Genomic DNA, 24,782 nt, shown 5'->3' on the forward strand with positions numbered 1-24,782 from the left:
ACAAAAGTTTGTTCAACTTAAGTCGAATACGTGATCTAATTAAATTTTACGGCTGAAATGAAATGTATTCACAAATATCTGTTTGTTCAAACAATAACGGCCAATTTTACTATTTCTAATGTTTTATAGACCAGTTAACAATGACACAAAACTGCACCGTCCTCCACTTCCGTTGTCTAAAAAAGTGAAGCTGGGAACTTTTACATTCGTCTTTAAATCAGTCACAAAGACTTGTGACTACAGAAAATAAATCTCGTCTAAAACTAGAAGGATTTTATTGAAATTATCAGAGGCTTTAACAAAGTCACATCAAATAAAGCATATATCAAAATGAAATGTAGCCTACAATAAAAGGTTCTCTGTGACTTCACTTCTACAAAAACACACACATATAGACTTCTACCTATAAAATGAATCAGAGATCAATGTAAGAAAACACAGTAATATTGGTTACCTTGAGTAATACAAAAATCATACTATCATAATCTCTCAAGGTCTATCAACATATTTTCCAGTTAAAGCACAAAACATTGTAAAAGCAACAAAGTGAACAAGCCAAATTATTTGAAGAAATTTAGATGAAGGCTTTGGCATCTGATAGTCATCATGAAATGGATACTCTGGATGATCAGACCACCTGCTGAAACAATAAAGACAAATAGTAATAACGTAACAAAACATCAGTCACACAGTACGCACTATACTCCCATGAGAAGCCCCATATAATGAATATTCTTGTTCAGTTCCTCATTTGCCTTCATGTCAGCCTCAGAAAGAGAGAAGTTGAATATCTGCAGTGGTAAAAACAGATCACAGACAAAAGGAAAGGGCTGCACGTTCCATTGTGGGCGTGGCCGGTGTTCTGTGCCTGGAGCAAATTACGGAAAACCCAGCTCCATATGATGTCACATAGAGACGGTTTCTTGACTAGAAAAAAAAGTACTGAAATCTGAGGTTTTGGCTCACAGGGAACATCTGACTTTGCAACATTATAGATATAACAGAAAATACAGAAAAGGAAAATAGGTCACCTTTAAGTGCAGCTGTTTTTCATTTAGAGAAAATATAGGCCTAGTTCTTCTAATACTGACATGATAGCAGATTCAACAGAAACTGTTCCACATCAGCGGCAGACATCTTGGTTGTTTAAGGAAATGGTCAATAAGGTCCTCGTCTGTGTACAGTCTTTGATACTAAGACTAACCCTATGTTAGATAAACTTTTGTGATTTGCCTGACCGGATCCAGGACAGGTGGAAATCTGTCTGAATGGAAGGGGGTCCAGACTTATGCTGTGTGCAAACCATAGATTTCGAGGGAGCTCTTTTTTCCACCCTGGAACTGGGGGAGGCAGCTTACTGTGATTCTTACTGCTGAATCATTACTAGCTGCAAGGATGTAGGCCTGGGGCTGAATGTGAAAGTATCAGGCATTGTTTGTCTTATTATTATAATAGTAATTATTATTATATGTAGCCATTTTGCTACAATTATGCTTCACACAACAGCTGCAGTACAGCTGCTGCTGTATTTCGACCTGACCTTTCTTTTCTCCCCGACAGGGAAGAATTTAGAAAGTTGCGTGGCGCTGCGGAGAGCCCCAAGATGCACTTGTGCATGGATCATGCATAAAATTCATTCAGCCAGAGGGAATGATCACGAACCGTTCACAGCGCGTCAGTCATACTAGCGACACGCTGGAACCCACAGGGCCAGGGCCAGGAGATCATTGAGCGACAGGTTGTGCTGCAGATGGTCGGTGATCGTTGCCTCTGGCTGGATGAAGCCTGATGATCCATGATGATACAGAAATATAGAAATTAATGGCAAAAAAGCAGACTGTCAATATTTTAGAGACCCCCCAAAATTTCACAAATCATATTTTGAGGGGAGATCATGTCTTATAAAGGGGAGCTATGCTCCCCCTGGCTCCCAATAGTTTGCACCCTTTGTCCAAGACAATAAAACATGAGCTCACAGGTTTGTCCGGTTCCTAGGCTAATGTTAGTCAACATTTATATACTAAAGCCAGTTTTCTTAAGGGCATCTTTTGCTTTTTCTGGTTAGCATAACACCAAGTCACTGACTAAGGTCATTTTCTTGTCTTCTTACAATAAAAGAAATCCAAAGTTTGATGTCATTTGCCTTATTTCTAGAACAGCGGTGCATTATCAGTACCTGGTTTGACACAGGTTTGTGTTTCAGCCCTGGTTTGTTAAGGATCAACTCCAGCTGTCACTTGTTGAATTTGGATACTCCAAGAGATTTTACTAGCCCAGCGTCTTTGCAAGCCTCCAAAGCCTGTCCAAGGTGTAAAAAGAGCGAAGCCAGAAAGCTAGACTTTGAACGTTGTAGTGTCAGGTTCCTGACCTTATACACATATGCCTATGATTAATTATGAATGATGATTATCTGTCTTTTTCATGGACATAGCAATAGTAAGCAGTAGGAAGGCTGAAACTAATAGGGTTGTAAGTGGAAAGGCTTCATAGATTTCACTGGAGAGTATAGGGACCGGTGATTTTTTTAGTCAATGTTGTAAATACAGGTGCTGGTCATATAATTAGAATATCATCAAAAAGTTGATTTATTTCAGTAATTCCATTCAAAAAGTGAAACTTGTATAATGTATACATTCATTCCACACAGACTGATATATTTCAAGTGTTCATTCCTTTTAATTTTGATGATTATAACTGACAACTAATGAAAACCCCAAAATCAGTATCTCAGAAAATTAGAATATTGTGAAAAGGTTCGATATTGAAGACACCTGGTGCCACACTCTAATCAGCTAATTAACTCAAAACACTTGCAAAGGCATTTAAATGGTCTCTCAGTCTAGTTCTGTAGGCTACACAATCATGGGGAAGACTGCTGACTTGACGGCTGTCCAAAAGCCGACCAATGACCCCTTGCGCAAGGAGGACAAGACACAAAAGTTCATTGCTAAAGAGGCTGGCTGTTCACAGAGCTCTGTGTCCAAGCACGTTAATAGAGAAGCGAGGGAAGGAGAAGTGTACAGGCAATAGGGATAACCGCACCCTGGAGAGGATTGTGAAACAAAACCCATTCAAAAATGTGGGGGAGATTCACAAAGAGTGGAATGCAGCTGGAGTCAGTGCTTCAAGAACCACCACGCACAGATGTATGCAAGACACGGGTTTCAACCGTCACATTCCTTGTGTCAAGCCACTCTTTAACAAGACACAGCGTCAGAAGCGTCTCGCCTGGGCTAAAGACAAAAAGGACTGGACTGCTGCTGAGTGGTCCAAAGTTCTCTGATGAAAGTAAATTTTGCATTTCCTTTGGAAATCAAGGTCCCAGAGTCTGGAGGAAGAGAGGAGAGGCACAGAATCCACATTGCTTGAAGTCCAGTATAAAGTTTCCACAGTCAGTGATGGTTTGGGGTGCCATGTCATCTGCTGGTGTTGGTCCACTGTGCTTTCTGAGGTTCAAGGTCAACGTAGCTGTCTACAAGGAAGTTTTAGAGCACTTCATGCTTGCTGCTGCTGACCAACTTTATCGAGATGCAGATTTCATTTTCCATCAGGACTTGGCACCTGCACACAGTGCCAAAGCTACCAGTACCTGGTTTAAGGACCATGGTATCCCTGTTCTTAATTGGCCAGCAAACTCGCCTGACCTTAACCCTATAGAAAATCTATGGGGTATTGTGAAAAGGAAGATGCGATATGCCAGACCCAACAATGCAGAAGAGCTGAAGGCCACTATCAGAGCAACCTGGGCTCTCACAACTCCTGAGCAGTGCCACAGACTGATCGACTCCATGCCACACCGCATTGCTGCAGTAATTCAGGCAAAAGGAGCCCCAACTAAGTATTGAGTGCTGTACATGCTCATACTTTTCATGTTCATACTTTTCAGTTGGCCAACATTTCTAAAAATCCTTTTTTTGTATTGGTCTTAAGTAATATTCTAATTTTCAGAGATACTGTATTTGGGATTTTCATTAGTTGCCAGTTTTAATCATCACAATTAAATGAAATAAACATTTGAAATATATCAGTCTGTGTGTTTTAATGAATGAATATAATATCCGTTAATATCCGTGAAATAAGTTTCACTTTTTGAATGGAATTACTGTAATAAATCAACTTTTTGATGATATTCTAATTATACGACCAGCACCTGTAAATGAGTTACCAAATCAGCAAAACGTTCTATTCTTGAATGGACAGTAGACTGTAGTCACGTAGCACAGAGATCAGTCTCATAATAAATGTACTTCCCATTCTCATCTTTGGGTTCAAATGTATCTCCTGGCTTCAGAAAATAAAGAAAGAACAATGTAAGTTATTAACAAAATGCCATGCACTGCTACAGATCTTATGGATTGAAAACTTAAATTTATTTACAGATATTTTTACACATTCAAGCATTTAAATTAATTTGATCAAAACGTTTTTACTCATTCACACACAAGTGTTTTCACTCAGATTCAGATATGGTAATACAAAATTACAATATTATAGACAATATATTTATTCCATAAATACATGATCTAACTTGATTTTACAGCTCAATTTAAAATGTCATATTTATAAATATTGATTTATTCCAACAATTATGGTCAGTTTAACTATTTCTAATGTTTCTAGAACTGTTTACAAACACACAATACTACACCATCCTCTGCTCTAAAACGAAACGATTTTATTGAAGTTATCAGATTCTTGAATAAATTCACATCAAACAAAGCATATCAGAATGAAATGTCGTCTACAATAAAAGGTCTATCAACATATTTTCCAGTTAAAGCACAAAACATTGTAAAAGCAACAAAGTGAATAAGCCAAATTATTTGAACAAATTCAGATGAAGGCTGTGGCGTCTAATAGTCATCATGAAATGGATACTCTGGATGATCAGACCACCTGTTCAAACAATAAAAATAAATAGTAATAATTTATTTAATACAGTAACACAACACAACATCAGTCACACACCTACACACTATACTCACATGAGAAGCTCAACAAAACGAATATTCTTGTTCAGTATCTCAATTGCCTTCATCTCAGCCTCAGCAAGAGAGAAGTCGAATATCTGCAGTGTAAAAAAACAGATCAATTGCAACACATTTCCTGTTTTTGAAGTTGTTCTTTTGCAGGCTATACACTATGGAACATCCAAAGTGAAAGTGAACATGGGCTGAAAATTGTACTATGAATGGGAATATTATGTGTAATATTAAGTGTAAAACGTACATCTCTTTGCCGTCCAACGTTTTCATTTGTAGCATGTCTAAATGAGCTATTTTAATAAATTTATGAGAATTAATATCCAATTATGAATTTTAATATTCAAAAATACATTAATCCATAAAAAGCTCTCGTTTCGAAAAAGAAGGGGCACCACCGGAGTTTTTATTATCCTAGAGTCTCCGGACCTCTAGGTAGCTTTTAATAATTATACAATTATTCACCAGTGATCAGTTAGTTAATAATCACTCAGTTATCTTAAATCAGTCAGTCAGTCTCATATCTAAAGGGTCAATTCTCTTGGCAGGGACGTAGAAATAGGCAACACACACAATTTCTTGATTAGAGTGAATTTATTAACTAACTAAAGCGATATAAAGGGTGGTTAAATACATCAGGGAAAATAAACAATGGCTAAACAATGAGAATGGAGGTTCGATTGTGGGAAGCATTTGACTCATACGGCAACTAACGAATGCAATTAGATGATAACTCGGTTAAATTTGTCTAGGGGTATAAAGATTCCGTATGCTGGACTAAAGAAAAATGGATTAGCAACTATTGGACGTCACTGACCACAGAATATAGTGGGGGCCTTCCTTCTTCGGGTCAGGTTTATGTCGTCCTTTGTGGTTGCTGGCGAGCCACGTGGGGTCGTCCAACCTCCGTGGGCTTAGCTCGACAAAAAAGCTTAAAAAGGGAACTTGGTCGTTCCTGAATTAGACCAGTGTAACTTAACGGATTGGTTACACATAAGATGAAGGAGCGTCCTTAATCTTGCTGAAAATAAAAACACTAACACTCTTCCAGGGACAGCATATCCACACTGAAGATAGGTACCAGTCATCGGCTGCTCGACCTGACTGAGTGGGCGGGCCACAACATGTTGATTGACAGTTAAGGAAGAGGAAGGAAAAAGCAATACACGTAGGTCTCTAAGGGAAAAGCAATGACAATAGGTCTCTAAGGGAAAAGCAATGACAATAGGTCTCCTTGGGGAAAGGCAAAAGCAAATGTATGTATTTATTCTTTTATTCATTCATTCTTTCTTTGATATATTTCTGCATTTATTTATTTATTCTTTTATTCATTCTATCTTTGATATATTTCTGCATTTATTTATTTATTCTTTTATTCATTCTATCTTTGATATATTTCTGCATTTATTTATTTATTCTTTTATTAATTCATTCTTTCTTTGATATATTTCCCCATTTATTTATTTATTCTTTTATTCATTCATTCTTTGATATATTTCTGCATTTATTTATTTATTCTTTTATTAATTCATTCTTTCTTTGATATATTTCCCCATTTATTTATTTATTCTTTTATTCATTCATTCTTTCTTGCATTTATTTCTCCATTTATTTATTTATTCTTTCATTCAGTTCTGTCCCTTTGGATGTTCCATAATACCCTGCCTAAACTGATGCCATACAAACAAACCTGAAAGTTCTCCTTGATACGAATAGGGGTGAAGCTCTTTGGGATGACCACCACTCCTCTCTGCACGTTGAACCTCAAGGCCACCTGTGCTGCAGTCTTGTTATACTTTTTAGCAATTGATACAAGTAGCTCATCTTCCAACAGTGGGGGGGATTTTAGGTTTACCCTGTTAAAATGATTAGTACTTAGTACTAAGCAAATTCTATTTTCACAGTGAAATGCCAACTTTATAAGTGCTTATGCATGCAAATTACTCAAAGAACATCATGTCTTTAATAGCTCCACTCAAAGTGAATCACTTGGAATTTCTCTTCCCTACCAGGACGCATCTCTAGATGTCCCCAAGGGGCTGTATCCCACAATGACAATATCATTCTGCCGGCAGAACTCAAGCAACTTCGGCTGAGTGAAATAGGGATGACATTCAACCTGTGTTTTTAAAAAAAGCACAAATGGTGTTTGTTAGCAGCCATCTTAGTTGTTTACGGAATTGCCTCAAAGGCCAAAAAGGTCCTCCTCTTTATAGTTTTATACATAGACTGTGGTTTTATATCAAGACCGCCCCATATTAGATAAACAGTTGTGATCCAACCGGATCCTTAACAGATGGAGATCTGTCTGAATGGGAGGGAGCCAGACGCATGTGGGTGTGGCCAACCTGTAGTCATCACAGCAAAAACTTGACATTTCCTATTGCCAGTAGGTGATGCTAAAGTTCAAAATCTGTAAATCACCAAAAATGACCAATAATTCAAAATAGCTGACTTCCTGTTGGGTTTAGGGCATCGTTCTAAGGCTACGTTCAGACTGCAGGCCTTAATGCTCAATTCCGATTTGTTTCCCCCCAGATCCGATTTTCTTTTTTGTTGGACAGTTCACATTATAGTTTAAATGTGGCCCATATTAGACTCCAGTGTGAACTGACCCGCATGCGCAGAAGAATAACACAAAGTCACACGCAGCACGCTGTTGCCGCCGCAGAAGTGAACAAGGAGCAACAGAGGTTTGATCCGGTTAGCTCGCGGGAGACTCGCGTTTTTCATTGTCCTCTCACGGGTCACATTTCTCCGGAATTATAACAAGTGTTCACAACTTTTTGTTCTTTTCTTTAGGGTTTCTGGCGCTGGACAACGCAACTGCCCCACAACTCACTCACTCCCTCTCTCTCCCTCTCTCTCTCTCTCCCTCTCCCCACTCTGTCCGCTCGGACAGGTAGCATGCAAATAACTCAGAAGAGAGCTCCGGTCCGGTGAATTTCAGGTATAAAAAAGGGGATTTGTGAGCAGATGATAGCGAGGTAGAGAAGGAAGAGGGCTACATGTTTAATAATGGCTTTTTGTGGAGCTTTTTCGTTCAGCGCGGCTCCGTCTACAGCAGACCTGAGTGTCCAGCTGAAGTCGCATTTAAAAAGATCCGATATGTATCGGATTTGGACCAAATATGAAAGTGGCCCAATTCCGAACTGGAAAAGATCAGATTCCATGTGACTTGGCCTGTTCACACTTTCATAAAAAGGATCAGATGTGAGTCACATATGGGCAAATAAATCGGATTTGGGTCACTTTGGCCTGCAGTCTGAACGTAGCTTAAGAGGCTTTTTGTAGGTCTGGATATCATCTGCCACAAAAATGTCATACATGTAGGTCAAACGTGTTGCACATTTCATGCCCTAATGAGCATGCAGGTCCCTCTGGTTCGAAGGTTAGTATAACCCTGCATTCATGTGGTGTCAGAATAATGGGAAAAAATATAACTGGGAAAATTCACTTGAATGCCCCCTCAAGCAGGAACAACAACAGGGTTGGTTTTAGGGAATATACTGGTGCAGCAACAAATCTGGAACAAAATCACTGATCTTCTAACTATTTCAATACACATGTTTCAATCATACATAACCACCCATCACCCAGGCTCTATATAAAATGTCCATGTTGTTTCCACATTACCAGTTAAAGTTCATGAACACACCTTAGTCAGAAAAACTACTTCCCAACTCGGGAAATGGGACTGTCCGAGGAGCATGTGAATGCAGTTAACGTTTATGTACCAAGCCAGTTTTCATAAGTGCATCTTTACAGTTTTGATAGTATCTATTTAGCGTAATAGGCTACTAAGTTGCTGACTAGGGACATTTTATTCTGTTTGACAGCAGTTTCTTTTTTTTTAATATAATCTAAAGTTTGATGTCATTTGTCTTATTTCTAGAACAGCGGTGCATTGTCAGTACCTGGTTTGACACAGGTTTGTGTTTCAGCCCCGGTTTGTTAAGGATCAACTCCAGTTGGCGCTTGTTGAAGTTGGATACTCCAAGAGATTTTACTAGCCCAGCGTCTTTGCAAGCCTCTAAAGCCTGTCCAAGGTGTAAAAAGGGCGAAGCCAGAAAGCAATATGTTAGACTTTGAACCTGGTATGGTAAAGTTGCTGACTTTAAGCATGTCTATAATGAACAGCCAGTATTATCTATTTTTATCTGCATGTAAAATGGACTAAGCAGTACGAAGGCTGGAACTAATATGGTTGTAAGAGGAAAGGCTTTGTAGATTTCCCTGGAGAGAAAAGGGACAGCTGATTTTCGCCACGAATCATTTAGTCAATGTTGTAAAGAAATGAGTTACCAGATAAACAAAATGTTCTATTTTTGAATGGACAGTAGACTGTAGTCTCACCTCCCACGTAGCACAGAGATCTGTCTCATGATAAATCCACTTCCCATTCTCATCTTTGGGGTAAAATGTATCTCCTGGCTTCAGAAAATAATAGGTGAGGGAGAACAAATGTAATTCTGTTTTCTCCATTTCAACAGATGCATTTTTTTGATATGACATTAAATACATGTAGGCCTATACCTTGAAGGCTGTTGGCATTTCTACAATATAGAGGTCGACATAATCCAGCTGTAAGGTCTTCAAGGTTTTCTCTAAAGCAGGTCGTACCAATTGTGGGGGGTGGAATGTGTTCCATAACTGCATAATTAGTGCAAAGGAAAAGGTGTTAGTTGTTGCATAAGTGTAACATTCACTTTGTAGCCATGAAGGTTGTTGTTGGGAAAGGTTCACTGGTCAACTGCCAAAAGATCTACACAAACAAGCAAACTTTGCAGACCTTTCCACAGTAGAAGATGTCCTCTCTCTTCACAGTTCCATCAGCAATTTTCTCCCTTATTGCTTGTCCCACCTCGTGTTCATTGAAATAGATCAAAGCCCCATCGAGGTGTCTATATCCTGTTTCAATAGCCACTTTGACTGATTCATATGCAGTTCCTTTAGGGGTCTATCAGAAGACACACTTTATGAGTGAATAAATAATAAATATGTAAATCTTTAAACTGTATGTGTGACATGCAGGTCAGTTATTAGTTAATGCCATGTAAGCAGTCTGGCTGAATAGTGTGTCTTACCGTATGGGGATCCCCATAAGTTCCCAGTCCTATCAAAGGTATCCTGTTTCCATCACTCAGAGGAATGGAGTGACTCTCAGCTGTCAAGTCCATGTTCATCAAAGAATTAGTCCAAACGTTCCCAGTGCTGCTGCTTTTGGTTTTACTCAAACCTCAGACTAACTAAACCATTCAATGTAAGTTGTGTGGCTTGTCCTAATGCACTTCTACAGCAGAGACTCCTCCCAGGTAATGCAAAGGGCAGCCTCCCGTACAAACGGGCAAATAACTGCGAGAGTGATACAACAGCATTGCCTAACACATTCACACGTAAACAAGGATAATAATTACCATTTTGACTCCGGGGCTCGTTATTTATCATAGGTTAGTGACCAATGGTTGAAAATATCAAATTTAAAGTTGCCCTCCACAGAATGTAGTGTGGCCCAACGTGGCACTGTAGCTTTAAATTACCGAGGTGCACTCTGGGTAATAAATGGTATGTGTTTTGAGCAAAGAAGTCTCAGATGGTCGCCTTTCCAGTGGACATATGAGCTTCCAAATGCTGTGTATGTAGTGTAATGTTAATTCATTAATGAGTGTGCGCTGTTATCTTTCGCCTGTTTAAGTAAGAACCTCCACAAACCGGGGAGTTGTATTGTCTCTAGCATATGTGCAATTAAAATAGGCTACGTAGCTAATTTAGCTTCCAAAACGGAAAGAATAAGAACACTTCAAAGCTGTGATAGCACGCTTTAAAACCGTCTTGTAGGGGTGAAATGAGTATGCATTTCATGTTGTAATGCATAATATTATTTATATTGCCTATCTGGCTTGTTAAGTCAGGGAAATTATAGGCTATCCTTTGTTTCCAATCGCACCGCTAACGTTAAATTGATTGGTTGCCTGGAAGGCTCGGGTAGCTGCAGAGAAAATGGATGAAAATGCCGAAAATGTTGACAACGACGACATTGTCATCATCGTGGAGAACGAGGCAGAAAGTTTGCCGGCCGAGGAAGAGAGGTTGAAGCAGCAAGGCACTTTCGGGCTGATGGACACTTGTCCGATCTGCAAGTTGAGCTTCCATAACAGAGAGCCCAAACTCCTGCCGTGTCTTCACTCTTTCTGCAAGAGGTGTCTCCCTGCTCCCTTCAGGAGCTCTGACCCGAGGCGTGACTCGCAAGGACAAGTTGACAACAACAAATCACGTGAGAATAGTGGCTTTATATCTCTGACAGAGCTGTAATTTATTTTAACTGTGGCAGATTGTGATAACAAAGCTGAAGCAGGTTGGGTTAGCCAGTAGCTAATATGTAAGTAATTAAATTTTAGGTTAAGCTTAGTCATGTAACTGTTGAACCTGTGAAGCACATGTGTGGGGCTGGATGCTGTGCACAATGCAAAACCTCAGGATGTTTTGACATTCATATAATGTGGTAGTTTGGTGTTGCTGTCAAAATATAGTCACACAGCATTATTAATGTGCATATAATGACCAGACAGGCGGAGACATTCATTGTTGATGTCACTCAGCAGGAAAAGACAAAGTCATGTGTGTAATTTAACTGAAACTCGGCCTTTAAGACCAGCTAAACAAAACATCCTAGTCTCAAAGCAGCAAGTCCATACTGTAGCTGCCTATCATGTATCTCTGTCTTCATACCATATGATATAGTGTTATGGCCAAGTGTCACCCAGCTCTGTGTTTCTTTGAAACAATAGTCATATAAGTAGTTGTGAGCTGACACCTTAAACAGTGGATCTGGTCTCTTGCTCCAGTGGGTGCCATTCGGTGTCCAGAGTGCAGACAGGAATGCTGGGAGATGGACGTGTTGGATAATTTCTTTGTCAAGGACTCCGCTGAGGTACCGAGCAGCACCGTAGAGAAAACCACCCAGGTTTGGCGTCACTTTGCTACCCCGAGCCTTACACCTTATCATTATTTGCTCGTCTTCCTTTTAATTTGTTGTTGTTGTTCTTTTCTTTTTTTTTTGTCTTCGATAGCTGTGTATGAGCTGCGATGACAACACAGAGGCAACAGGTTACTGCGTGGAGTGTGTGGAGTTTCTGTGTGTGACATGTGTTGAGGCGCACCAAAGGGTCAAGTTCACCAGGGATCACACCATACGCCAGAAGGAGGAGATGTCCCCAGGTAGTGTGTGTCGTACTTGGCAGGAAAACAGCAATTTCTCAGTAATACATTAACCTAAAATGAACAACCTCAAAGTACAAGTATGTAAAACTTACTTTTAAAGGAGGGGTTTCTACCTTCCAGAGTCGCGAGTAGTACGGACAAATTGTTCAGGCAGGATGTGAGTCATGACAATGATAGTAGTATAGGTGTATTAACAAACTAATCAAAAATTTAAGGTGACATAAACTGACTTTAAATTTCTCTTCTCTCTTTCTGTGTTTGTATCCCAGAAGCAGTAGGTATTTCCACGCAGAAGCCTGTGTTTTGTGACATCCACAAGCAGGAGCCACTGAAGCTGTTTTGTGAGACGTGTGACCGACTCACCTGTCGAGACTGTCAGCTGCTGAAGCACAAGGATCACAAGTAGGCCGAACACCCCCCCCCCCACCCCACACACAATAGAAATTCCATATTGTCCAATGTATCCTCCATAAATATTGATTTAAAGCGCCAATCTCTGTTTGCGAACAAGAATACCCAGTTATCAATGTAGGTAGGATAGATTAAATTGAACAGGGTCTAAAAAAAACAAGAATGGTTTTCATAAAAATGAGCTTTTAGTCATTAATGCACACATTCTTTGTGTCCAGCTACCAGTTTTTGGAGGATGCGTACAGGAACCACAGGCAGTATCTGGAGAACATGACACAGCAGTTGCAAGAGAAAAGAAAGGCCATCGAGGACGTTTCCAGCTGTATCCGCACTGGGTAAAGTTATCCTCTACAGCTTGAACTTGTTCAGAGTTTCTTTGTTTTTTTTAGATAGAAAAATATGTGTTGGCAATATTTTGACAGAAGAGTAAATGTAAAAATTTCCCAGACTTTAATTCCATTAAAAATCAGCTGCATATTGAAACTGATGGTGGATTCTATGAGGCATTAAAATACGTCATTTTCATATTCTGCTTTTGATTCTCACAGACTTCAGCAAGTTGAAGAAAACCGCAAGGCTGTAACTAATGAAATAAAGAAGTCCATCTGTAACTTGATTATGGAGATCAACAGGAAGGGAAAGATTCTCGTTAACCAGCTTGAGGTATTTTTAATCTGCATAGTTTAATGACTTTTCAAAGTCACTTCTGTGACAGTTAGCCTATTTTTTTTCCTGAGAGTTAATGCACACATTTACACCTAGGCTCTGACCAAGGACCATGAGTTGGGTTTGAAAAAGCAGCAAGAGGATGTCAACTCTCTGAGCAGGCACCTAGACCATGTCATCAACTTTACCAAATGGGCTACAGCTAGCCATAGTGGAACAGCCCTCCTGTACTGCAAGAGACTGGTAAGTGACTTCACCGTGTAAATTATTACATGTACTTTATGTTGCTTTTGATGTTTTACAATAATAATTTGATAAAATCCTACAATACTTTTAGGGCCACAGTAACTCCTGAAATGTCCCTGTCTTTTTGTCTTCTAGATCCTTTTTCAGATCCATTACCTGATGAGAGCGAGCTGTAATCCCTCCATCGTCCCTCAGAGTTCTGTTCGCTTTCAGTGTCGTTCTGGTTTCTGGGCCACGAACGTAGACCTTGGTAAGACTAGCATAGAGCTGCAAAGATTAATCGGAAAAGTGATTAGTTGTTGACTTAAGAGTAATCGCCAACCATTTGGATAATCAGTTTGAGTCATTTTTTAAAGAGGTGGTATTCTGCTTTTTGGCTTTTCCCCCTCTCCTTTATTGCGTTATATACCTTTTTTTGTGCATGTAATAGGTGAAAAAACGCCAAAGTCCACCCCAAAGGGAGTTCCCATCTCCCACAGAAAACACTGCTCTGAAGTGCTTGAAAACAGCTCGTTTGTAGTCTAGCCGCTTCCCTTTCCTCCCTGTGACGACACAGGGATGAAAGCTAAATGTGCCTCATAACGCTCGCCATGCGGCTTCTCCGACATGCCCTCAAAAACACCGGTGGAAAAACACCTCTCCTCTCCCTTCCAAACACTGGCTACCCTCCAGGCAGTCAATAGTCAATTTGGCCAACAGCAAAGTTATCATTAATCTTTAACCATAAATGACCTCGTTTTTTATTTGTTTTTAAAACACTTGCTACACTAGGCTACATCAGCCACTTATAGCATAACACATAAGAACCTCTGACTGATGGAGTTGCATTGTGGGTAATGTAGGCACTAGGTTTTGGCTGCAACATTTGGGTTTTAGGAGGACTGGGGAACAATTCATCATGATTTATTTTATTGTTAAATTGTTATTGTCTCCAGGTTCTCTGGTAGTAGAAAGGGGTCCGGGTCGACCGCCTATAACCAACCACCAGGCAGGACCCAGACCAGAGGCAAACACTGGAGGTCTCTCAGCCTCAGCACTTACAGCAGCTCAGCAGCGACAGAGCACGCTGGCTCAGCTCCAGATGCAGGTAGGATTTGTATCACAGTCGGTAAGTTTGGTACCCTGACAGGTTGCTTTTGTTTTGAGACAGAGAAGCGCAAAAAAAGCCATTGGTATGTTCAAATTTGTTAAATCTATCTTTATACTCACTCAGTGTTTCAATACTGTCAACAAAACTAAATAATATGCATTTATTTTTCATTTGACTGACATCTCTTATTGTGCTTTTTAAGGTGGACAAACTTTCCCAGCAGCCCCACAGGCAGCCCCCTCCCAACCACTGGTCCTGGTACCAAAATGTCAGGCTCCCAGGACCCCCCGGCCCTCCACCCCCAACCAGACCCATTCATGGAGGGACCTCCCCTTCCCAAGGCCCCCCCAGCCTGGGACAGCCGGTACGCAGATATGGCTCCCACCCCAACCCGAGAAGCCCCACATCATCCATGCTGCACAACACAGGATTCCCACCTGCTCAGGTATCTCCATGCAGGTAGAAAGAGTCGGTGTGTGGTGAATGTGTGCCACACATGGGCTGCTTGTCACATGGAAAGATTTTGTAGACGGCACTTATCAAAAAGTCAAATACCAGAAAGACTGCTTACGCTTGTAATAAAACATTTTTAGCGCTTGCATTGCCCACTTTTTTTTAAAAAACACCAGGCTCCATTGATGTGAATATTATTGAAACAGTTGAAATAAAACTTGATTATCTTCTGCCTCGAAAAGTGGAGTGATTCAAGTTGGTTTATCTACTGGATTATGTTGAATCCTTTCCAGCTTCTTGATAAATGTCTTTGACAAAATGTTTGACAAAGAAATAAAAGCAGAAATGGTATTTGTTTTATGCCGATGCTAAACTGGCTCTTTTTTTTAATTTTTATTTTAAAGCCTGCACTATTCTTTCAACTTAAATTTTTTTTTCCTACATCTAGTCTCTGAGAGATCTGATCCATAGCTCCAGCTTCCCTCCTAAACCCATGGATGTGTTGCAGGGTACGTCCCGCTACCCACAGCCTCTGTCGGCTGGAGCAGCTACACAGACGTCACTACACCAGGTTGGTAGGAGAGGAGAATGAAGAGGGTTTGCAGTCTCACATGAGCATGGTTCTAATCTAGAGAGAGAGAAAGCTTCAGGACAGCAACACCAACTCAAGCTGACAAAAACAAATTATCAACAAGCAAAAGTAAAAAAAATATATTGAATACTGGAAGGAAACGACCAAAACACAAAGTAAATTACAATATTATCTGACCTTAAAAAGTGAATTCATGCGTTTACTGTTCATTTATTTTATTTAAATTTTTAATATTTATTTTTACTTTATTATATTCTATATTTTTATTACTGTAATATTTTTAACACACAACAACACACTTTAACTGTTTACTTATTTAATGAAATGTATGAAATTAATTGTTCTTTTGTAATTTATTTGTAGCTTTACATTCATGCCAATAAAGCTGAATTGAATTGAAATTGCTGTTTGGGCTTGTTTTGTGTAGCTTTTATGAGCTGTTAATTAATTTACACCCTATTTTGTTTTTGTTTCCTAAAGCGGGGCCTAACGGAGCCCTCCTTCCTGAAGAGGAGTGAGCCAGGTGGATCAGTCCCCTCCATCACCATCTCTATCCCCAAACCCAGCTTCGTTCCTAGTCTCGCTTCAGCAAGTGCAGACAAAACCAGTGCGATTAATCACATAACAGGTCATTATCGCTGCTCTGATGTAGCAGCAACCCTGAAGATCCTATCTGATGTGAAGACCTAACGTTAAGCTGTTCATCATGACTTCCAAACCATTAAAGTTTTTTTTTCTTTCTTCTTCTCTCAAGTTCAAGCAAGGCAGAACTCCCCGATGGCCAAACCATCTTCTTCAGACAGAAGCACGGGGTAAGAAAAGATCATATTTCACTGGTGATCATCAACTTTTTCATCAACAATTAAACTACTGTGGATTTTTCACCATATCTATGAATCAACACACCATGAAACTCGCACATTGTTCCACAACTGGATTCCTCCAAATATCCATCTCTGTATATACCTAATATTTAATCTATACACTCTGAGCTGTTTAACATGTAAGTCGTGACATAAGAGAGTCAGAGGACAAACTTTAAAAACGCTCTCTTTTAAAACCAATTAAGGTAAGCAACTAATAGAATGGTCACAATCTTCCCTTCTCCTCTCTCTGGCAATGCTTTCGTTGAAGGACCTCTTCCTGGAAGCCGACTTTTGAGCCTCCACCTGCCCCCTCAGCCAAGCGACGAAGAAGGTCGTCCCCTGGGCCCGTTATCGTCATAAAGGATGAACCAGAGGACGAGGATGAAGTTCGCTTTGTAAGAGAATTAATTCAGACCAGTATATCTTGAAACTTGCTGTGACATGTGGGCGATAAGGTGTTGGGGACAATATATTGCTGCATGCAGAAGGAGATGTGTTTAAATGTGTTGTGAAAAATAATATTTGGTTATATTTTGTTTTTATTTAACCTTAAAATGGTACCACCAACAGAATACATTAATAATTTCCTGTAAATGTAATAACCCCTGAGAATGTAATAAAATTTGCACTTAACTTGATCCAAACTAATAAAACCCAATAAAATGTAATACCTTTCAGGGGGATAATTTTTCTTCATAAGTGATGATGTAATAATTTTGAGAGGTAATGTAATGTAAAAAAGTGGGCAAGTATACAAAATTTGTAAAACTGTTATGCTGTTTTTAATTCGGATACTTCCGTTCGTACACTTTCACCGCAACCACTGCAGCTTCCCTCCCCTTTTGCTGTGTAGCCAAGATGGCGACCATTTATGGGGAGAAAGGTCCAGCGTTCTACACTCAACATTTTGACTGTTATGAGTTTACCATCCAGGTACTGCCAAACTTGCCAGTGTGACAAATTGAGACAGCACTAGTGTTATGTTAGCCTAGTGAAAACACTAACATTTGACACTGATTTCATGTTTGGAAATGTAAACTCTAGGCTTCATGTAGAATTTGAAATTTACAAATGGCTTTTTGTCATCAGGCAAAGATGCGTGTAACCAAACATGCATGCTGATTGGTCCAAGGAACCACCTTCAGAAGGTGACAAAAGCTGCAGAAGATCCTGAGTAAAGTGATTCTTATTGAATGAAGAATCTCCTTCATCTCGCCTGACCTTGTGAAATTAGTGCATTCAAAAAGAGTTCCAAATCAGTTTTGAAATTAAAAAAATAAAGTTGACCTTAATACTTTTTAGTATAGTAGAAACTTTTTGACTTTTACTTAATTGCACCACCACTGATTATGATGGGGGGGATCCAATCACAGAATTTGTTGTTTTAAAGGTGTTCTGACCTAATATCTGGGTTTTTTACTCTTGTGATGTATTTCCTGATAAGGCAAGCATCACTTTGTGTTGAGAATGGTACTGTCAAATTTCTTCAAGTGCACAGCGCCAAATTGTTTGGTGTGGGGAAATAACACAACAGCTGAGCACCTGCAATTTCTTCAATTCTGCCACCTTCTGGTGTAAAATTGCAGTAGCCTATACCACAAAGGTACAAACAAAATTGTATTACAATATCAGTCAGGACATTTCATTCCATTATTGGTCATTAATGGATGCAACAGTTTACCTAAATGGTTGCTCTGTTTCTTTGCCTACAGGTGCAGTCCAGTGTAGGGTCCAGCCTGCCGGACAGCAGCACCGGGGCTCAGTCAAAGCCTCGGCAGCAGCAAAAGGTGTCTGCCCCAGTCCCGGCCCCCGGATCAGAGTCGAAAGAGCAGCGTCCCCAGCCCACAGTGCAGCCGGAGTCTGAAAAGAGAGCGGAGCCGGAGGAAGATCCTAATGAGGACTGGTGCGCTGTCTGTCAGAACGGGGGGGAGCTGCTCTGTTGCGACAAGTGCCCCAAAGTTTTTCATCTGGCCTGCCACATTCCCACTCTGAATGAGTCCCCCAGGTGAGAGACAGATTGACTCTCAGCACTGTGGTTGCCATGCGATTAATGTGAATACATTCGAAGTCATTGTTGCTTCTCAGAAGACCATTTCCAATTTGTCATTGAAAATTATTATTTTATTCTACTTTTTACTTACCAAATTCAGAGTATTTATAGCCATAACCACTGTAGTAAATATTAGGACATTAACATCTTTAATATTTTTTATAATTTAAAGTTTAGATCAACATTTATTATAGAGATTATTGTGGTGGTGGCGGCTTCCACTTGGGTTCACTTTTAGTTTGAACTTTTTGATCCTGAGTCTGTCATGGACAGTGTTGGGTAACGTTACTTTTAAAAGTAATAATTATCATTCTAAGTCTAATTACTGTACAAGAATTAATCAGAGGAGTAGTTTGCAAAAATGTATATTGATGATTGGGATTCTGGCAATCTGTTATCCATGACAAAACTAAGCCGCCTTGTCAACAGGGACAGACAGTGCTTGCAGATTTCATCATATTCACCACTAGATGGCCAACCCATGCATCTGTCCTAACAGCTTTTCCTGTCCTGATATTTCTCTACAGTGGCGAGTGGTTCTGTTCATTCTGCCGAGACGTCGTATCTCCTGAGATGGAGTACGTCTGTGACAGCAAGGATGACCCTGTCTGTGAAGGGTTCCCACCTGTTGATAGAAGGGTATGTTCACTTAGCTGTTGTTTAACTTTCAGTGAATCATATTCTTCAGTACTTAAGCCTGGTCGTTCTCTTTATATATGATCATTCTTGCGTTTCGACAAAAGTGTTCCAGTTTATTTCCAAAGTCAAAACAAGCTTCATCTCCTAGAGGAAGACTATTTTCTTTTCATAATACATACATATATACACATCTGATCTCTTTTTCATAATATGCAGAGGTGTGAGAGGTTGCTTCTACGTCTGTTCTGCAATGACTTCAGCACGGATTTTCAGCAGCCTGCTTCTCCATCAGTAAGTTGACAGTTTTTGTTAATAAAGTAAAGAAAAATTGTGAAAAGTTGTCTATTAGTTTTTAGAAAAGAAGGGGTAGATGTAATATTTATGCCCTATAAAAAGAGAAGGCTGTACTATATTATTTCAGAGGAGATCATGGTGAATAATTTCTAATAGATTTTAGTTTACTACTTCTGTAAAGGTAAAATTTGTGATTTTGAAAAAGGTTGCTGAGTTACAGTAACACCACTACACTAATGTGCATTGTACTTTTCATGTTATTGCATCATAATTGGCTCACATTGAAAGGGGGATATATTGCCAACAGAAACAAATATATTTTCTAAAATCTTTCAGCCAATTTGAAAAGACACGCCATGAAGTAGTTTTATGTAAGATCATGTTGAGTTGTAGTTGTTTTATTATAAAAAATTTAGTTTGAAAGTGGTTTGACAAATCATTTGTATTAAGTGCTTAACTTTGACTGTTTTTTTAAAATGTAGGAGACAAGAAGGTACAAAGAGCTGATCAAGACTCCAATGGATTTGTCAATAGTGAAGAGGAAGCTGGAGTTGAAGGAGGGTGAATGTTACAGTAGCCCAGAGGAGTTTGTCGCGGACGTCAGGCTCATATTTTTCAACTGCGCAAAGTACTACAAGGTAAACATCGGTTTAATAGAATGTCTTGCCAAAATGTGAATTACCCAATAACATTTCTTTATTAATGAGATAACACATTTCCTGCTTATTAACAATCATTTGCAGGAGCTACAGTTGAGTTTTCAACAAAGATCAGTTATTTTTAAGTAGATTTTCTTTTCATTTCTGTGCTCTGATTATGCAGGTGACCTCAGAAGTGGGGAGTGCAGGCTTGTACTTGGAGGACTACTTTGAGGAACAGTTGAAACAAGTCTACCCAGATAGGGTCTTCCCCGGAGGGAGGGAGGAACAGATGATCCCTCCTTTGGAGGACGAGATAGATGAAGAAGAAGAGGAGGAGATGATGGAGGAAGGCATGGCTCCCGTTGAAGACGATAAACCACAGAGTCCTGCAGGAGAAGGAATCCCCCCCGTAGAAGAGGACTTGCCTCCTCTGGAAGAAACGACAGGCCCTATAGAGGAAGAGAAGCCAGAAACAGAGGAGAAGGTGACTGATTCAAGTGAAAAGGAGATGGATGGAAAGGTAGCGGCCACGGAGGGAGGCGTGCCTCCTGCAGAGGAGGTAGAGCAGGACGAGAACACTCCTGTGCAGGAGATGAGAAGCTCTTCAGCCGCTGATGGGGAAACAAAAGATGGTGAAGCTCCCAGCTCCCCGAAAGAGGAGAACCCTCAGCTCCCTACAGACAAGACAGTAGAGCCACCTGAAACCCAGGAAGAGTCAGCTCCTGCAGGCACAGCCAAAGAAGAGGAGGGGTAAAACGATTACAAGGATGTAGAAAGGATGGATGATTTCAGTCTTCCTCAGAAATGGCCCCAGTGGGGACCTGCATTTGCTGCAATCAGACTTTTTTGTAATATGTTGTATTCGCAATAGGAAAAAAGGGCACTGCTATACCGAATAGACTTAGTTGCAGTCATGGGGTAGATGCACAACGGAGGGAGTAAATAAGCTCTTTGTGTTTTTGCTGGAAAGAGGTTACAATTTTACTGTAACATAGAAGGTTATTTTCTGGGACGACGACACTGAAAAGCACACGTTATTCCTTGTTGATAGACTCATGTGTAAGTTATCATCAGTTACCTTGCTTGCCACTTGTACATAATAATGCCACCAACTGATGGAACAAATGCTGCAATCAAAATAAGAAAATAAGATTTTGGATTAGCAATGCATGAAAGATGTCTTAATATAAATAGTAATGCCTTTTGTTTTTTGTGTTTTTTAGAGTTGAGCTCACATGTACTAGCCATTTGGCCTCTAAACAAATCATGTTTTATTGGAATAGTTTTATTTTCTTTTAAGTAGTATTGTATTAATGCTATGTATGCAACAAATAGGACCGCTTTATGTACTGTAGTGTCTGTACACAAGGAGGTGCCGCGTCTATCAGCACTGCATTGATTTAAACAAGCCCTCGAAGAATTGTGCTGCTCGGTTGCTTCAGAACAAAAATGAATTGCCACTGATTTTGGCCTCTTATCCCTCAAATCCCAACAATGATTTCTTAACAGCAGCCTTGGTGGTTTTTATCAGGAGAACAATTCTCCAGACCTTTATTGACTTTACTGTTATCACTCCTAGATAATTTAGAGACACGATTATCACCTCATCATCAGCCTCTGACGACAATGTGTTTTCCAAAATGTGTGCTTGCTCGTCTGTAGGAAGATTACTTTTACATAAAAGTGGGCCTCAGCCTTACTGTTATAGTTTCCCCCCCCTCACTGAAAGTAATGAAAATTGTGTGCAATGACGCCCAATTAGTCCATTGATAGAGGCTTGTATGAACTAAACTCCTGTATGGCAATCGACTCACTTGAGGTGAAAAGAGTGAGTAAAAAACCTGACAATTTAACTTCAACAAAGACCATGTACTCCAAAATCATCCTTTTTATTATTTATTGAGGATACCCAGGACCTGTAAATGACCGTGATGTTGAGCATAAAAAGTACCTGCATTTACAATATTTGTAATAAACAGGGTTACATGTAGAGCTGACTTGTGCTTTGCCTCCACTATTGTCATGTCTTTTTTTTTTCTGTTTATTCTTTTTTTTTTTTTTTTAAGATAGTGCAACATTCTGCACCATGAATAAACTACATTTGTTTGCAGCCTGGAGGAGGGGTTTTCAAACTGAGGGCTCACCTCCCACTAGGCGTCCCAAGATTAATTCGAGAGGTCACGAGATGATTAGGAAAACGGAAGGGAATGCGGCTGCGGCTCCCTCCCCCCCCCCCACCGCCCCCAAATCTCTAGGCGACGTCTGCGTCGCAGACTTTGGCTGAGATGTTCTCGTTGTTGACGGGACGCTCATCAGAGGAGACACACGCAGTCCACTGCTGCAGTTCATCCGCCGATCATCCCAATAAGTTAATATGACCGCAGCGTTGATACGATCAGAGGGGGGGAAACACTTCAAACTGAGTCCGATGGAACAGTGGACAATAGGTCTACTTTTGTTTTTTTTATCCGGAGTTCTGCATGGAAAAGGTAAGGACGCAACTCACGTTTGGCACTGATATGCAGGATTTGAATTAATTTTAAGACCGTGAGCAACTTTTTATACCTACACTTGTTTATTCAGAGGGATATTATATTACTTATGTGAGGTATCCTACTGTAGATGTTAAACATGTATTTCTCATAAGGCAAGGCAACTTTATTTATATAGCACAATTTATAGTCCACACGAGGCAGACCCCTTTTTATTAAATCTGTGTCAGTCACTGGCACTCAGTGGCAGCCTTGCGGTTTTTTTTTCATCTTTCTACTGTGCCGCATGCTTCCGCTGTCTATTTCTAATCCTTGTGCCATCATCCCAACACTACAGAGATCCACTCTCTTACTATACAAGAGTGCTGTGAGAAGGGGCGGGATCGGGCCTTGGGAGGACATGACTGTACAATTCTCCCCCAGTTCTCTTCCTACACCTGCATGTAAGCAACACCTGGTTTCTTTAAACCCAGCTCTGTCCTGGAGAGGGCCTCAAAATAGGGCCCTAGGACCGAGTAAGGGTTAGTACAGAAGGGTTCGGAGAGGGAATGCATGAGGTTTGTTGTATTTATTAATCAAGTGGTTTTGAAACTCCTATACAAAAATGTCCCTTTGGGTACAGCAGTTCAGTGGGGGTCCAACCTATATTGAAATGTGGAATTTTTTACTGGGAAAATTTTATATTTTTAAAGTAGGAAATACCCCTGGGGATGCAAGCCCCAAATTATCACCAAAGCCCTCAGACAGCCATCCCCCTACAGGGGAGGGGAGGATTCCCACATGGTAACTACACAGTAAGTACAGGCGTTAAGTGGCCCCCTGGAGCATTTTCAACAATAAAGGGCCCCATTTGACTATAAGAACATGGCGGTGGTGATTGATGAAATAGAGGAACACCTGGTCAACACATGGAGGTCAGCGGAGGCAACAGATGCCAAGGAAAGGCAGGGAGCAAGATACTGGAGACAGATTTTTTTGTCCATAGAGACATGAGGAATTTTTTAAAAATGAAATAAATATGAGAAAAGTTTCAATGTAGCTGCTTGCAGTTACTTTTAAACTAAGGTAGGTTACTTATTGTTGCAAGTAAATATGCACCTTATAACAATATAAATCCACTTACAGTCAGCTGATTGATTGTAACTAATGTAAATATTCAGCATTTCTTCACATGCTTCTTCACATTTCTTTTCTGGATGATGATTTATGCTAAATGTCTGCCGTTTCTTGACAGGACTGCACAGGAGCAGTGCTGCACAGCAGCAGTAGAAGACAAACTCTGTGACAATGGCATCAAGATGGCCCGGGGGCAAGGGGCCTGTGAGAGGCCCTTCTTCCAAGGAGAACCCTGGGAAACCCAAGTCTCTAAGGTTGTCCTCCTTCCTAAATATCAATTTTTTCAACCTTTACACGGCTTCTTAGTGTTACCCACATAGACAATACACTTATCCCCTTATAAATCTATGTATAGCGGGTATTTTTTCTGAGCATATCACATTTGAGGTAAGATTTTAACTCTTTTTTTCACTTTTTCAACTGCCTTTCTCTCTTTTTCACCCTCCTGTTTAGATGTGTTGTGACTGTTGTGCGCTCGGCATAATGGCAGAAAGCCGGGGTTTGAGCTGCGAGCTCCGGGGTTTGTTGCTGGGGAGACAGTGTGCATACACAGCTAAAACCTGCTGTGGGAAAAACACAACAGAGGATAAAGGTAAAGGAACTAAACAGTCTTGTGCTTTCAGTGTTCTGTTGTCTAGATTAGCTCCACTCTGTCTTATCATGAAAAAGTGGCTACTGGGTGCCTGTAACTCAAAACAATCAATGTCCTTGACCATTTGCACACATTCTATGACTTCAAGCACAATATCATTTGGTACCACTTTCTAATAAGGTCTTTATAAAGGGTCTTAAAGTCAAAACTAATGCCTAATAGAACTTGTAAGTCCTTTATAAAGGGTACCTTGTTATAAAGTGGTACGTATAATTTTATTAGCACTGTTAGCACAACCTTGTCCCTGACTAAGATTTGTTTGGGATTGAGTTTTCAAAAGACGTTGCATCATATCAAAAGGGCTGATAAATGACCTTATTATGGCAGCTGTGGAGCAGATTGCTGCCAGAGAGACAAACAGACTAGGTCAC

At 40.2% G+C, this 24,782-nt stretch overlaps 3 protein-coding genes across 5 annotated transcripts in view; 2 read left to right on the forward strand and 1 right to left on the reverse strand.

Annotated features, from left to right (window-relative positions):
• Positions 1-4,348: 4,348 nt before the first annotated feature.
• Positions 4,349-10,373, reverse strand: LOC119896779 (aldo-keto reductase family 1 member D1-like). The gene is made up of 9 exons (XM_038710195.1): positions 10,070-10,373; positions 9,775-9,942; positions 9,519-9,635; positions 9,339-9,416; positions 8,900-9,022; positions 6,992-7,101; positions 6,673-6,838; positions 4,986-5,068; positions 4,349-4,896 (listed from the first exon to the last, which is right to left on the reverse strand). Exons 1-9 carry the CDS (start codon positions 10,166-10,168, stop codon positions 4,854-4,856), a joined length of 987 nt encoding a protein of 328 aa, XP_038566123.1. The 5' UTR covers positions 10,169-10,373; the 3' UTR covers positions 4,349-4,853.
• Positions 10,374-10,570: 197 nt separating this feature from the next.
• On the forward strand, positions 10,571-22,148 carry trim24 (tripartite motif containing 24). Of its 3 annotated transcripts, none has more exons than XM_038710190.1 (19): positions 10,571-11,256; positions 11,828-11,946; positions 12,053-12,203; positions 12,473-12,605; positions 12,833-12,949; positions 13,163-13,277; positions 13,377-13,523; positions 13,662-13,776; positions 14,462-14,613; positions 14,819-15,061; positions 15,518-15,640; positions 16,142-16,289; positions 16,416-16,473; positions 16,796-16,922; positions 18,240-18,532; positions 19,105-19,216; positions 19,433-19,507; positions 19,993-20,148; positions 20,333-22,148. In XM_038710190.1, exons 1-19 carry the CDS (start codon positions 10,983-10,985, stop codon positions 20,903-20,905), a joined length of 3,231 nt encoding a protein of 1,076 aa, XP_038566118.1. In that variant the 5' UTR covers positions 10,571-10,982; the 3' UTR covers positions 20,906-22,148. The 3 variants fall into 3 exon arrangements, with proteins under 3 accessions (XP_038566118.1, XP_038566120.1, XP_038566119.1); XM_038710192.1 differs by having other exon boundaries at positions 12,053-12,200; positions 12,476-12,605; XM_038710191.1 differs by having other exon boundaries at positions 10,572-11,256; positions 12,053-12,200.
• Positions 22,149-22,438: 290 nt separating this feature from the next.
• LOC119896778 (fibulin-1-like) overlaps positions 22,439-24,782 on the forward strand; it is a gene marked incomplete at its 3' end in the record, with an annotated part of 4,447 nt that continues 2,103 nt past the window's right edge. The window contains 4 exon segments of the mRNA XM_038710194.1: positions 22,439-22,640; positions 22,981-23,086; positions 23,878-24,013; positions 24,213-24,351. Of these exon segments, the coding sequence (XP_038566122.1) occupies positions 22,526-22,640; positions 22,981-23,086; positions 23,878-24,013; positions 24,213-24,351 (496 nt within the window).

The sequence above is a fragment of the Micropterus salmoides genome, unplaced genomic scaffold, assembly GCF_014851395.1.
Source record: "Micropterus salmoides isolate LMB-PRFRI ecotype aquatic unplaced genomic scaffold, ASM1485139v1 Ms_hic_scaffold_1033, whole genome shotgun sequence".
NCBI classification, from domain to species: Eukaryota; Metazoa; Chordata; class Actinopteri; order Centrarchiformes; family Centrarchidae; genus Micropterus; species Micropterus salmoides.

Excerpts from the sequence above, each read along its gene's own strand:
- LOC119896779 (XM_038710195.1), bottom strand. The coding sequence starts at position 10,168 with ATGAACATGGACTTGACAGCTGAGAGTCACTCCATTCCTCTGAGTGAT. Across the intron at positions 9,417-9,518 it reads AAATGCCAACAGCCTTCAAG|CCAGGAGATACATTTTACCC; the intron begins GTATAGGCCTAC and ends TATTTTCTGAAG. Across the intron at positions 4,897-4,985 it reads CGTTTTGTTGAGCTTCTCAT|GTGGTCTGATCATCCAGAGT; the intron begins GTGAGTATAGTG and ends TTGTTTGAACAG.
- trim24 (XM_038710190.1), top strand. The coding sequence starts at position 10,983 with ATGGATGAAAATGCCGAAAATGTTGACAACGACGACATTGTCATCATC. Across the intron at positions 11,257-11,827 it reads AGTTGACAACAACAAATCAC|TGGGTGCCATTCGGTGTCCA; the intron begins GTGAGAATAGTG and ends CTCTTGCTCCAG. Across the intron at positions 16,474-16,795 it reads TCTTCAGACAGAAGCACGGG|GACCTCTTCCTGGAAGCCGA; the intron begins GTAAGAAAAGAT and ends CTTTCGTTGAAG.